At 44.4% G+C, this 12,444-nt stretch overlaps 1 protein-coding gene across 1 annotated transcript in view; it reads right to left on the minus strand.

Moving 5' to 3' along the window:
• Positions 1-1,127, minus strand: part of PITPNC1 (phosphatidylinositol transfer protein cytoplasmic 1) — a 117,550-nt gene extending 116,423 nt beyond the window's left edge. Inside the window, exons 1-2 of the mRNA XM_057499536.1 lie at positions 1,011-1,127; positions 736-884 (exon numbers count right to left, since the gene is read on the minus strand). Coding sequence (XP_057355519.1) covers positions 736-884; positions 1,011-1,127 — 266 coding nt within the window. The remainder of the gene's footprint in view (positions 1-735; positions 885-1,010) is intronic.
• Between the last annotated feature and the right edge of the window lie 11,317 nt (positions 1,128-12,444).

Raw genomic sequence — 12,444 nt, forward strand, 5'->3', positions numbered from 1 at the left:
AGAAGAGAAGAATGGAAAAGAATGGGCTGGAAGGGAGCACAGTGTGGAAAGATCAGACAAGCTGCAATCATCAGTTATGCCATTAATGATAAGAATATAGCAAGAGATTAAAGAATACACCTGGCAAAGCAGAAATTACAGTAGTCTTGGTTAGAGCTGGTTTATAATCCTCGTTCTTTACCCTTCCAAAAGGAGAGGTGAGAACCTCTACCCTGGAAAGGATGGGTCCACTTGGAAAATGGAAAATACCTCAGCAATGCGTATCACTTTGGTCAGAGACCATTTGCTCTGTCAGCTCCCTTAGTGTCCATGTTAGTGGTTCCTGGCAGTAAGTGGAACTCTCACCAAGTCACACTGCCACTGTCCGCACTTGTCTACAACTTACAAGGCAAAGCCGTCTTTCCTACTGCTGACACCGAACCAAGGGAGAAGGCGAAGTTCTTTAACCCTTAAGATCAGATTTCATCTTAACAAGTCATGCAAGCGATGGGAAAGGCAAGAGAAAAGCTCCTCCTAATGAAAATGCAGTCGAGGACTGTTCTGCAGAATGCAGGTGATTGGGAAGCAACCAGGGTGGTGGATGCACAGGGCAGAAGCAATGACTTTCTAAGTCACCTTTTTATTCCAGACACTATTTCCCCCTCAGTTGTGCTCGGGGCCAGGTGGGAGGGGCCTGTGTGGGTGCCCCTGTGTGGGTGGGTGAGCCTGGAGGCTGGCCACCCACTGCTGGCTTACCTGTTGAGATACACCCGCTTCTCGGTGAACTGCCCGTTGCCATGGTGAGGATCCTCAAAGGGCTCGTTCTGGACAACCTCCACCCCTTCTCCTCGGTCACTCTGTTCGTGGCTGTGTTTGCTGATCATGTAGAGCTGACCGATTTTGTACTACAAAACACACAGACACAGAGGTCAGCCCACCTCTTGCCTTGGAAAACACCCCCCAACCCCTTCAACCAGGGCAGAGCAGGCAACTAAATTATCAGCACTTTTAGCTGAATAAAGAAAGCAGACACATGGGCCTGGTGCAGCGTGGAAGAGACCTGGCTGTGAGTAGAAGGTAGACATGGTGCTCCCGTGAACGTTCTGCATCACCCTGACGGTGCAGGTGCGGGGGCTGCAGCCTCGCATGCGGCCAGCCCATGGGTAGCAGCAAGGAAATGAGAACACTGGGGTCTCCCTTTCACTCTGGGCCTACAGGGTTAGGTGGAGTTAAAGTCTTGTTTTGTCTGGCAAATGACAAGGCTAAGATGTGTTATTCCAGTCCCTTCTTTCTGCCTAATTAACTGCATTGCACAAGAGGAGTAGATGTCACCTATCTCTTCCATCACTACTCTCAGAATTTTCAACTCTTCTGGAGGCATCTGTCCTCTAGAACAGCAGCTCTCAAAGGTGACTGGACATTAGAATCACCTGGAAGCTTTTAAAAACTCCAGATGACCAGGTCCCACCATTAGTGGGACCTGTGTTCTAAAGGCTGATGCAAAAAACAATAAACTACAGTAACTTTAACCCCTCTTTCTCCAATTCTGCTAACAGTGTGGGGCTTTCCAGTCCAAGGCCCCAGAAGCCACATGTACTTACAGGAAAATATCATCACTACTTATGGAACGACATACAATATAAACATTTTCTGCCCTGTCTTCATTTTTCAGCTGTTCCACATTCCTTCCTGCCTCTCTGAAAATACCTGGGCCAGTAGGCACTTCTTTTCCCAGTGAACTTTCAAAGTGGCAAAACTAATTTGATGGGGGGAAAGCAGAGAAGAGAGTTTGAGAGAGAGAAAGGAGGGGGTAAAACCAGCTTCTGTGCGAGGGAAGCCTGCTCAGAGGCAAGAAGCAGGACCGTGCAACCCTGCTGTGGTCCTTCCCACAGATTCGGTGTGAAACAACACGTACAGGGTCTCATCAAGGTCCTGGGATGGGGAAGGGGCCTGAGTCAGTAACGAGCTAATGATGTCTCTGGGTTACGCCCAAAGATCCCGGGCCAGCAGGGACGGAGGACTCCTGGCTATCTGCCTAAGAGAGAGAAACGGACTTTGAATTTAGAGGGCAGGTGAAGTCAGCAGCACACTCAGCAACAAAGTCGGGAGGACACACATGTCTGAAGGTCCCACTTGCACTCTGAGGCAGGTGCAGGGAGGGGAGAGTGAGAAGAATCCACAAGGCTCTGGTCTGAGGCTGGCGTGAGGATCCAGGCTCAGTAACCATCACAATGGGCACAGCAGGCCTTCTCAGAGGGCATGTCTCCTACCCATGCCACACCCCACCGCAGAGTGATCTGCATTTAAAATCCTTTTATTTTAACACGAGAATGTGTACGGGGTGTGTGTGTGTGTGTGTGTGTGTGTGTGCGTGCATGCGCATATGAGTGAATGCGAGCTGGATGGGGAGTGCTGAGGACAAGACAAGAAAAGGGAAAGAGGAAAATCAAATATAAAATCCATCTTTAAATGTGTCTTCAACCAGACGCCTCACCCGGCTTTCCTTAGCAGTCCTGCTCTTACTGTTGCTCATAAAGACACTTTTCAAGGAGAAAGACAGGAAAAGAGCATTTCCAGGCTGGGAATCTGCGATATGCTTGTGAGATCAACACTCCACCCTATGCAGGCAGGCACACAGGCTTGTAAGGGGATGCTCAGCTGCCCAGAGGCTGGAAATTTCCCTGGCAGTTGCTTTGTACTGATGTTCAAAAAATTAGTGTTTACCTACCATGGAATATTATTCAGCCATACAAAGGAATGAAGTACTGATATTGCTTAATGGGTAGTCTGGGCTGAATTGTGCCTCCCAAAATTCACATATTTAAGTCCTTATTTGTGACCTCAAATATGGCCTTATTTGCATATAGGGTCTTTACAGAGGTAATCAAGTTAAAATGAGGTCATTAGGGTGGGCCCTAATGCAACAAGACTGGTGTCCTTATACAAAGAAACAAGCTGGACATGGATGCACATAGAAGGAAGACAACGTGAACAGATGCACACAGAAGACGGCCATCTACAAGCCAAGGATTGCTGTGGAACAGAGCCTTCCTTCACAGCCTCAGACGGAACCACCCCTGCCTGCTGACACCTTGATCTTGGACTCCCAGCCTCCCCAACTGTGAGACCGTTAATCTGGTTGTTTAAGCCACCCAGTCTGTGGTGCTTTATTAAGCGGCCCTAGCAAACGAATGAAATGGGCACAGGGTTCCCTTTTGCAGAGATGAAAGCGTTTTGGATCTGAATACAGGTGGTGGCTGTGCAGCATTTTGAATGCACTAGATGCCACTGAATCGACTTTAAAATGATCAGTTTTGAGTTATGTGATTTTTCACCTTGATTTTTTTTTTTTAAGTATTGCCTCTGAGGCAGATACCCCTTAACCCAGATCCTGTCAGGGGCTTCAGTGGGGAGCTTGGTGGAAGGGAGATGTCTGCCACTGCAAAGTCTTCAGGAGCTCTAACCCACTTACGTATGAAAAATATATGGGATCAAGGACAAAGCATGACACAGAAAAGCCATTAGCCAGACGCGAGTCAGCCTTGGCTCAAGTGCTTCTTGCGCCATGGAGAAGGGAATAGGACGAGGCAGCTGGCAGCTGATTCACCGGCAGCGAGAGGACAGCCCGGCTGCCCGGCCTCATTGATCATTCCAGTGGCTCCTGAATGAGCCAGCGCCGGGCAGACACCAGCCTTAGGTCACTACGATAGCGTCAGCCTGCAGGCGACTGACAGACCCTAGATGCAGTAACATAGGTGACTTGAGAGGGGGTGGCAGGACACTCAAGCCCAGATGCTGAGACGGTCCAGGGTTCCGCAGCTGTCTCTTCTGCCCCTCCCCAGCAAATCAGGCCTGCTCTGCTGGTTGTGGCCATCTGAGCTGGGCCATCCAGAAGCAGAGGCTTTATGGTTTTTAAACCAAAAATTGACTCCCAGACACATGCATCAGGCAGTTTCTCAGTTGGGGGTAGAGGGCAGGATAGATAGTAGTTGAACCATTTGTCACCAGAGATACTCCCTAAAAATGCCGAATGCTGGGCCATTCCAGTCCTCCTACATTCAGACTCTGGGGGAGACAGAATCTGAGAATCTTACTCAGATGCACAGTAAATACTGAGAACAATGGGGGCAGAGACTGAAAGAGCATTCATCAGGACTTGCTCAGTACTAAATGGGTCCAAGGCCAAAATGTTCCATTTTTAGGAGGCAGTTTTCTTCTGTCCCCTTTAATACTAATTTCTTAACAAAGCTCCATCACTAGTTCAGTGAAAATACCACATCCCTAATCACCATCTCCAACCAATTTCTATGTCAAATAAAGGCTGCAAAATCCAGAGACTCAGAAGGATTCTGAAGGCTTGAAGCCAGAGAACTGATCATAGAATCGGTGATGAAGATGATGGTGATACAGTATAACTTAATTAACTACCTATTAGTTTGAGGCACCAATTAGGGGCTTTGTATTCATTTCTAATACTCAAGTAGGTATTTACAGATGAGGAAGATGACTCTGAGAGGCTACAGATTTTCTCCATGCCACGTGGCTTCTAGGTGGCAGAGCTGGGATTTGAATATCAAGATCTGTACTCTTTGTTCCTCACCCAACTTCAGCCCTTATTTCTCTAGTGGATGAATTGCTTGAACAAATCTAGGCCTTACTGTGATTTAAAAAGGGGGATAGTTCAGAGTCACTGCCTCTGGACTTTGCTATTTTAGAAGACGAATAACAAATGTCTGATACCATTTGAAAGATCAAAGTTGTTTAAACTGTGCTCACATATGGAATGGTGGAGCAATTATGCTCTAACTTTATAAAATCTATTGTTATAATTCCAGAGTTTGGGTAATCATCATTACCAGCAATCATGATTAGAGACAGCTCTGCGCTGCAGGGCTGAGCCTCCCTGTGGGCCGCCATCAGAACAGCTACCACAAATAATTATCATGATCTTTCCCACTTGCACACAGTACTCCACGTTGGATAGAGCTGCAGAATCTGAGGGAAGGCGGAGTTGCATAATGTGCTTGTAGAAGCCGAGAGTTTTCATCAGTTTGAACTTTTGCAAACTCTATAACTGGGCACAAACAAGTTACTTAATACAGTTCAACCGCAAACCTTGATTTTAGAAAAGGCGAACTCAAGCCAAGACTCCTGAGTACAGGAAAGGGTGGCTAACTGAGCCCCACCACCTGAAACATCATCTCTGCTGCAAGAGTTGTAGGCTCAACAGAACCCTAAACTATGTGCGATTTTTACGTGACCAAAGCCCACCAACTACCAAGCTATAGAGCTCCTGCAAGGCCAGCTCCCACATTCTCCCACCCTAAAGAACCAAGGACGTGTTATCTTCTTCCAATCAACCCCCATGTCCTCCCTTGCAGTCCCCTTTCTCTTCCTCCATTTGTCCCAATACCATTTCCAAACATCAGGATGTAAAAGGTGGGAACCACTGCTTTAAACATTACCGACTCCAGATGGAGTTATTCCCTGTTGATATGATGGGGGGGCCTCAAGGCCCCAGGTCAGGAATCAGAACTTACATCTGCTTTTGCCTTTCCTTCAAAATGGGTGGGTGCTGCGTAGCCTAATAACCGTGAGGAGACACCCGTCCCTCTGACTTCATGGGTGCTGTACACTTTCCCATCTGTGACGTACGCATGATTCCTGCTGCTCTCACTCTGGGTGTGTGGAGAGAGGAAAGAGCAGAGGAGGAGGACAATGGCATTCTTGGGAGTTTCCCACATTATTCACATCACTATTAATGCTTTTATCTAAACTCTGCCAGCTTTCCCCACTCTCAATATATGGAACTCAAAGCACAGTGGGGTGATTGCCTCACGATGTGCAAGAAGCCCACCGAAGAAAGCATCTGGAAGGAGAAACATCGCATAGGATTCAGGCCCATCGTGGTCTTCATGCCAAGCGGTGCCAAAACTGTAATTACACACAGGAAAGGGGACACAATGAACCCAGATTTTAACAACCTCATCTCAGAAAGCTGGAGGCTAGAGCCGGCTGTTTTCTGTAATTCCACCGCACAGCTAAGGCACCAGGACAGATGTTCTGGTCCAGAGGTCAGCAAACTATGTGAGCCAGGGCCTTTTTTAAAATAAAGCTTTATATGGAACACAGCCACGCTCATTTGCTCTGTGGCTGCTCTCACCATACAACAGCAGAGTTGAATAGTTTCAACAGAGACTGTATGGCCTGCGAAGTTGATAATATTTCTTATCTGGTCCATCACAGAAAAAGTTTGCTAACTTATGTTCTAGTCCATTGGTTCAGAGGCCCGTCTGGGCCAGCCTGAGCTGGTCACCCAGACCTGGGCTGTCTCGCATCGTAGTCATTTACTGTGTGGCTAGTGAGCATTTGAAACGTGTCCTGTGCAATGGAGTGACTGAGTTTGAGATTTTCTTTACTTTTCATGAATTTAACTTTAAAAATGGACAATTCAGCTATTAGAAAACTATGTATGTTTCAAACACCTTTGATACATGAATCTCCTTCTTCAACTGGAAATTTCTACTTATAGAAATCTAAGTTCATATCAGGTACCTCCAATAAAAATTTAGCCTCCGACTTGAGATTGCTGTAAGTGTAAAATGCACACTGGATTTTGAAGATTCAGTAATAACAGCAAAACATAAAACAGCTCACTGATCATTTTTATGTTGATTATATACTGAAATGTAAAATGAAAAAGTTTTAGACATACTGGGTTAACTAAAATATATTATTAAAATTAACTTCAACACTTTCTTTTTACCTTCATGTGGCTAGTAGAAATTTTAAAATTATGTCCATAGCTTGCATTTGGAGTTCATATTAGATAGTGTTGGGCTGGACCCTAATCTAGACCAACAGGGTTTGAGAGTCAGGTCCTTGAGCCACACCAAGACTTGGGAGGCTGGCTGCGCAGGTCGAGGGTTTCCATGCGTGTCCAAGCCAGTGACGTGGAATACGGGTAATTATTTGGAGAAGCCCTCCCTTTTCTGAGGACTGGTGATTACCTGGACCTCCAGAAAGGTGATAATTGTTCACAGTGTGCAATAGTAGAAAGCACTGGGGTTTGAAAATCGAAAACCCAGAGCCAAAGTCCTCATTCTGCCTTTGATTACTTGTGCAAAAATTAGACAATTTACTTATCTGAGCCACAGAGCCACAGTTTCTTATCATTAAAATGGGGCTAACGAAATACCTCACAGGACATAGAGTCAAGCGAGAATAAACTTACAAATTAAAATGCTTTGTAAAAAGTTAAAGTGTACACACACCGCCACAGCGAGTGCTCCTTCTGTTTGGCAACACGTCTGACTGAGACTTGAAGATCTGTTTCCTGCATTTCCCTGGTGGGCTGCAGTTGTATAAAAGCTCAGAGAACAAAGTGTCTGCTGTACACCTGTACGAGGCAAAAACCCAAGAAAATCTGACCATCTGCCCAAGACTACCTGCCTTCTGTAAAAATTTTAGATGGTAATTCAGATCAAACACTTCCCAAGACATTACAAAAGCCTGGGAACTTCCCCTATGAGGTCTCTAAAGTAGTCAAATTCAGAGACAGAGAGTAGAATGGTGGTTGCCAGGGAGGGTGGGGATGGGTTTACTGTTTACTGGGGACAGTTTCACTTGGGAACAATGAAAACGTTCTGGAGGTGGAGCGTGGTGATGGTCACACACACTGTGAACACACTCAATGCCATTAGACTATACACTAAAAATGTTTTTTAAGTGGTAAATTTTATGTGAGGTATATTTTATCAGTTTTTTTGGAGAGCCTAAGAACATGTCATTTTTCAGTGAGTGTGGCTCACCTGCTTCATACCTCAAGGTGGCCATCTACAATGATGCTATTTTATGATTATGGGAAAGTTTTTTAGAAGAACAGGAGCTTTTACACTGGACAGATCTTGGGTTTGGAAGCTTATTGGAAGGTTTGAGCCAGGTGGGCAGGAGAACTGTAAAACTACTTGCCTCAGAGACAGTGTCCCATGAGACACTGGGATCCCTGCCATTCCTGTTAGTTGTCTGGCTCACTGTGCCCTCAAGTTAGATGTCTTTAATATTAGGATTCTGAAGATTCATGATGCTGGTGCTCCCAAGTAATATGGTGTTGACTGGGACATGTTGCAAAACCCCTAACAGAAGGGAAAGGCTGGTTAACTGAATACAAACACACACTGATTCCACCACCCCTAACACAGGTCAATGAAAACCCCATCCTCCCCAAAACATGACTGCCACATTTCACAGCCTAGCCTGGGGTTCTGCCAGACAGCAACTCCAGAGATTTTTTCCTTTGGGAAGCTCGTGTGTATTTTTATCTCTAAGGGATGAATCTGATTTGGGTTCTGCAAGGACATGACTGCTAACCCTTCAGCCTTTCTGGCTCTGTGATTCAGTGTCCAGATTTCTCCATGTACACAGGGAGGTTAAAAAAAAAATGGTGTAAAGTTCTTCAGTATTTCGTCAGACTTCTCCCTGCCAGGTCAATAAACCACGAAAACCAATATCCGATCCCACAAAGAAAACACCAAACCTGCAGCTCATATTTCAGGATATCAGGACATCATCACAGATTTATCTTTTCTCCTGGATTTTTATAAGCAGCCTTCTGAGGTGCCTTGTTTACGTAATACCTGTGTCATTATGCCAGGGTGTGGGAATGAAAAAGCTGATGAAAAGATTTAAGGAGGAGCTGGGTTATTGACATTTAATTCAAAAAAATCCCCTTTTTGTGACAAACTAATATAAACAGCATCATACGCTGAAGCTTACCTTGTCCTAAGTTTTGGACCAAACTGAACAGAAATAGAGCAACTTAATGCCAAGGGAAGGGCTGAGGATCTGCTTTGTGCTGGTGCAAGCATAACTCTATGCCTGGAACTGCCCCAAGACTATGCAAACTGTTTCCAGTCCACTTGGCCATTTAGGAGCCTAACTGCCTTGAGTATATATGGAATGTAAACAATTAAGAATATAAACAATATTCTTTATAGTACATGAAAAGTAAGAGCACATATTTTATCTGCTCCTTCCAGCACCAACTCACCCTTGGGGGTGATATTCTAGCCAAGAACTCATTTGAAGCATATACTGAAAATGATTGCATGTAGTGCAGATAGGCTATTTTAGAAGCTTCCACTAAAGCCAGAGGCGTCACCCCCTTGTATTTTTAAATGAGAAGCTGAACAAATTAGCCATTAGTAAATGCCATGAAGAACAATCAAGAGAGTAAAGACAAGTACTGCTAGAAATCGGCCTCAAGGGTAGTTGACCATCTTAGTAGAATGTGGGATTTTTCCATACATTGGTTGTAGGGACTGTCTTGTTTCTGGAAAGTCTTGTCAATTCTGGTTTGTGCATTCAACCAGCATTTCACGTGTGTCAGGCCCTGTAGACAATAGAGGCAGAGCTATGAAGAAGACAGACCTGTTCTCTGGCGAAGAGGAAGGTTTCCTCAGGAGTTCCACCTTGAAGACATAGGGTTAGAGCTGAAGGGACTTGGAACTTACATCGGAGCTATCAAACCATTTGCTGAGAAATGTGAAACCGAGCGCGACTCAAGCAAATGGAGAGGTTTGGTGACAGGTCTGACCTTTAGAAGCTATCAAGGCTCTTGTGTTTACTACAGAACAGGAACCCTCAGCCAATCACAGAACCAGACAGGGAGAAAATTGAGATAGAGCTTTCCGGGGAAATGCATCCCATACAATCTCCTTGCCCCCCTTTGTCAATGCTCATCTCCTTAACCTTGGCCTCATAACCAAAGGTGTTTCCAGAACAGAGGTCTGTCTCCTATGGAGGTAGTAGCATCTTTCAGCATTAGAAAAGCCCCTGTTTGTCAAGCCTGTTGTACCTATCCATCCTTTAGGAAGATGACTGGTAGCATCAAAGAAAGCTTGAAGCCAAAAATACACTTGCAGAAATAACAGCAATTTAGTGTCTTTGGGACCATCTGAGAACAGAGACAAATTAAATGCAAAGAGATGCACTCTCTGCTCCCTGTGCAATTGAGCAATGGGCATTTCTTAATGTTTGCAAAGACTTATTCAAGCCACTTCATGTCTAGCATAATATCTGAAGGTCACTGAACCCCTTTGCTTATGTGCTAGCTGGCATGGCAAGTGGTTTGGGGGCTCTGCTAACTGTCCAGCAATGCTGAGAGTTAGAACCAAGTCGTATATGCAGATCCAAGTTTGGAAAGTTACAGCATCTTTCTTCACCCCATTTTAGAGGAGAGGTCCCAGGATTCACATGCGTGGTACTTGTAGCCCATAGGTAGCCAGCATTTGTACAGCACGCGGTTCATTGCAGGAAAAAGAAAGCGATGGCAGCCTAAGGGTTTCTTCCTTGGTAACAAGAAGCAGATAAACAAGATTGAGAAAAGCAAATGGTTGTCAATTCTTGCTCTCCTGAGACAGTTAATGAAGACAGGCAAAAAAAGAGTAAGTTGGGCACAATTCCAGGAATTGCTACATTTAAAAATCTACCTTCTGAGCTCCTCCTGCATTTTTGACTTTTTCTAATGACCTGGAGAGATATCTGGTTATTATTATTATTTTTGGATGCATGTATATATTGTGAAATGTTTGCCACAATAACGTCAGTTAGCATATTCCTTACCTTGCATAATTGCCATTTTTGTTCTTGTTATAGTGAGAACAGTAAAGATTTACTCTCAACTTTCGAGCACGCAATTCAGCGATATCTGGTTCTTTTAAGGCCAAGTTGGTAGTCCTTCCATCTCTCTGAGTGTCTCCTCCTAAGGGAGGATGGGAAAAAGCCCCCTTGGGAAGGCAGTGATGAAATGTAATTAATTTTGTTTCCATAGAGTTGGGAGAAAAAAGAATGTAGCAGACAAAATGAGGAATAGGAAGTGTTCAACAAAATTTTTTTCCCAGTTTTTTATTGGGGTCAAATATACATGACAAAATCTACCTTTTTAATCATTTTTACATGTACAGTTCAGTGGTATTAAGTACATTCACAGTGTTGGACAACCATCACCACTATCCATTCCCAACTTTCTCATCTCAAAAAGAATCTCTGTACCCATCAGACAACAACGCCCTATGCCCCGCTCCCCACCAGTAACCTCAAGTTTACCTCTGTCTCTATGAATCTATCTGTTCTAGGTACTTCAGGTAAGTGGAATGACACAGTATGTGTGCTTGTGTGTCTGGCTTACTTCATGTAGCATAATGTCTTCAAGAGTCATGTATGCTGTAGCGTGTGTCAGCATTTCATTCCTTTTTAAGGCTGAATAATAGTCCCCGGGGTGGACAGACCACATGGTGTTTAGCCGCGCATCTGCTGATGGTTATCTGGGTTACTTCCGCTCTCTGGCTGCTACTGTGATTCTGCAGCTGTCAACGTGGGCATACAAGTGTCTGCTGGGGCCCCTGCTTTCAATTCTTTTGAGTTTAGACCTAGAAGTGGAATAACTGGGTCAACTCTAGGTTCTTTCTCAGATCTCTCATTCTTGTAAAGTTCACTTTGGGTGGTGCTTGGGCAAGTCAAATGCTTATCCCAAATAAGTTTGAAGATAGCCTGGGAGAGAGTTTAATCCTATTATTTATTTAAACAGAATGTCAATCAATAGACCCTTCTGATGAAACACTGATGAACTGAGAGGGTTACTTTTCAGGAGGTTGGCAATAATCCCTTTAGGTTGAAAAGGCCCCAACACATTCACAGTTAAGTCACTCTTTGTAAGGACATCACAAAGAGCAGTGACAAATCATTACTGCAGGGAGAATGGCGGTGGGCATGACCTGAAAAAAGGGCACTTCTATTTCTGTCATAGGAGCTGCATTCAGTATTATTTTGATGGCCCAGCTGGGATTGTAGTAAATTATAGAATCACGACAAAGGAGGCAGCAAACAGTCCTGAGAATTTACTTATTAATTGAATGTGGATGATTTATATTCAAAGATTTGGGGTGAAAAAGCCATTCTTGGTAATTTGCATTTTTCATGTTTTTTGTTACAGATTAAGCCATGTTTTATTCTACTTTAGGTGACAGCTACTCTCGAAAATGACTTTAAATTCTGCAGTAGACTATAAGGGTGTCTCTCACACTTACTTTTTAAGTATATAATTCAGTGGTTTTTAGTATACTCACAAGTTGTGCAATCACCACCACTATCTAATTCCATGTGTTTTCACCACCCCAAAAGAAATTCCATGAGCATTAGCACTCACCCCTCATTCTCCCTTCCTTCCAGCCCCTGGAACCACTCATCTGTCTCTGCGGATGTGCCTCTTCTGGACACTTCCTATGACTGGAACCATTCAGTATGTGGCCTTTTGTGACTGACTTCTTTCACTTAGCATAATGTTTTTAAGATTCATTCATGTTGTAGCATTCATCAGTTATTTCCTTCCTTTTTTGTTCTCAAGTAATGTTCCACTGTAAGGACAGACCACATTTTGTCCATTCATTCATCAGTTGATAGACATCT

The sequence above is a fragment of the Manis pentadactyla genome, chromosome 4 (assembly GCF_030020395.1).
Source record: "Manis pentadactyla isolate mManPen7 chromosome 4, mManPen7.hap1, whole genome shotgun sequence".
Lineage (NCBI taxonomy): Eukaryota > Metazoa > Chordata > Mammalia > Pholidota > Manidae > Manis > Manis pentadactyla.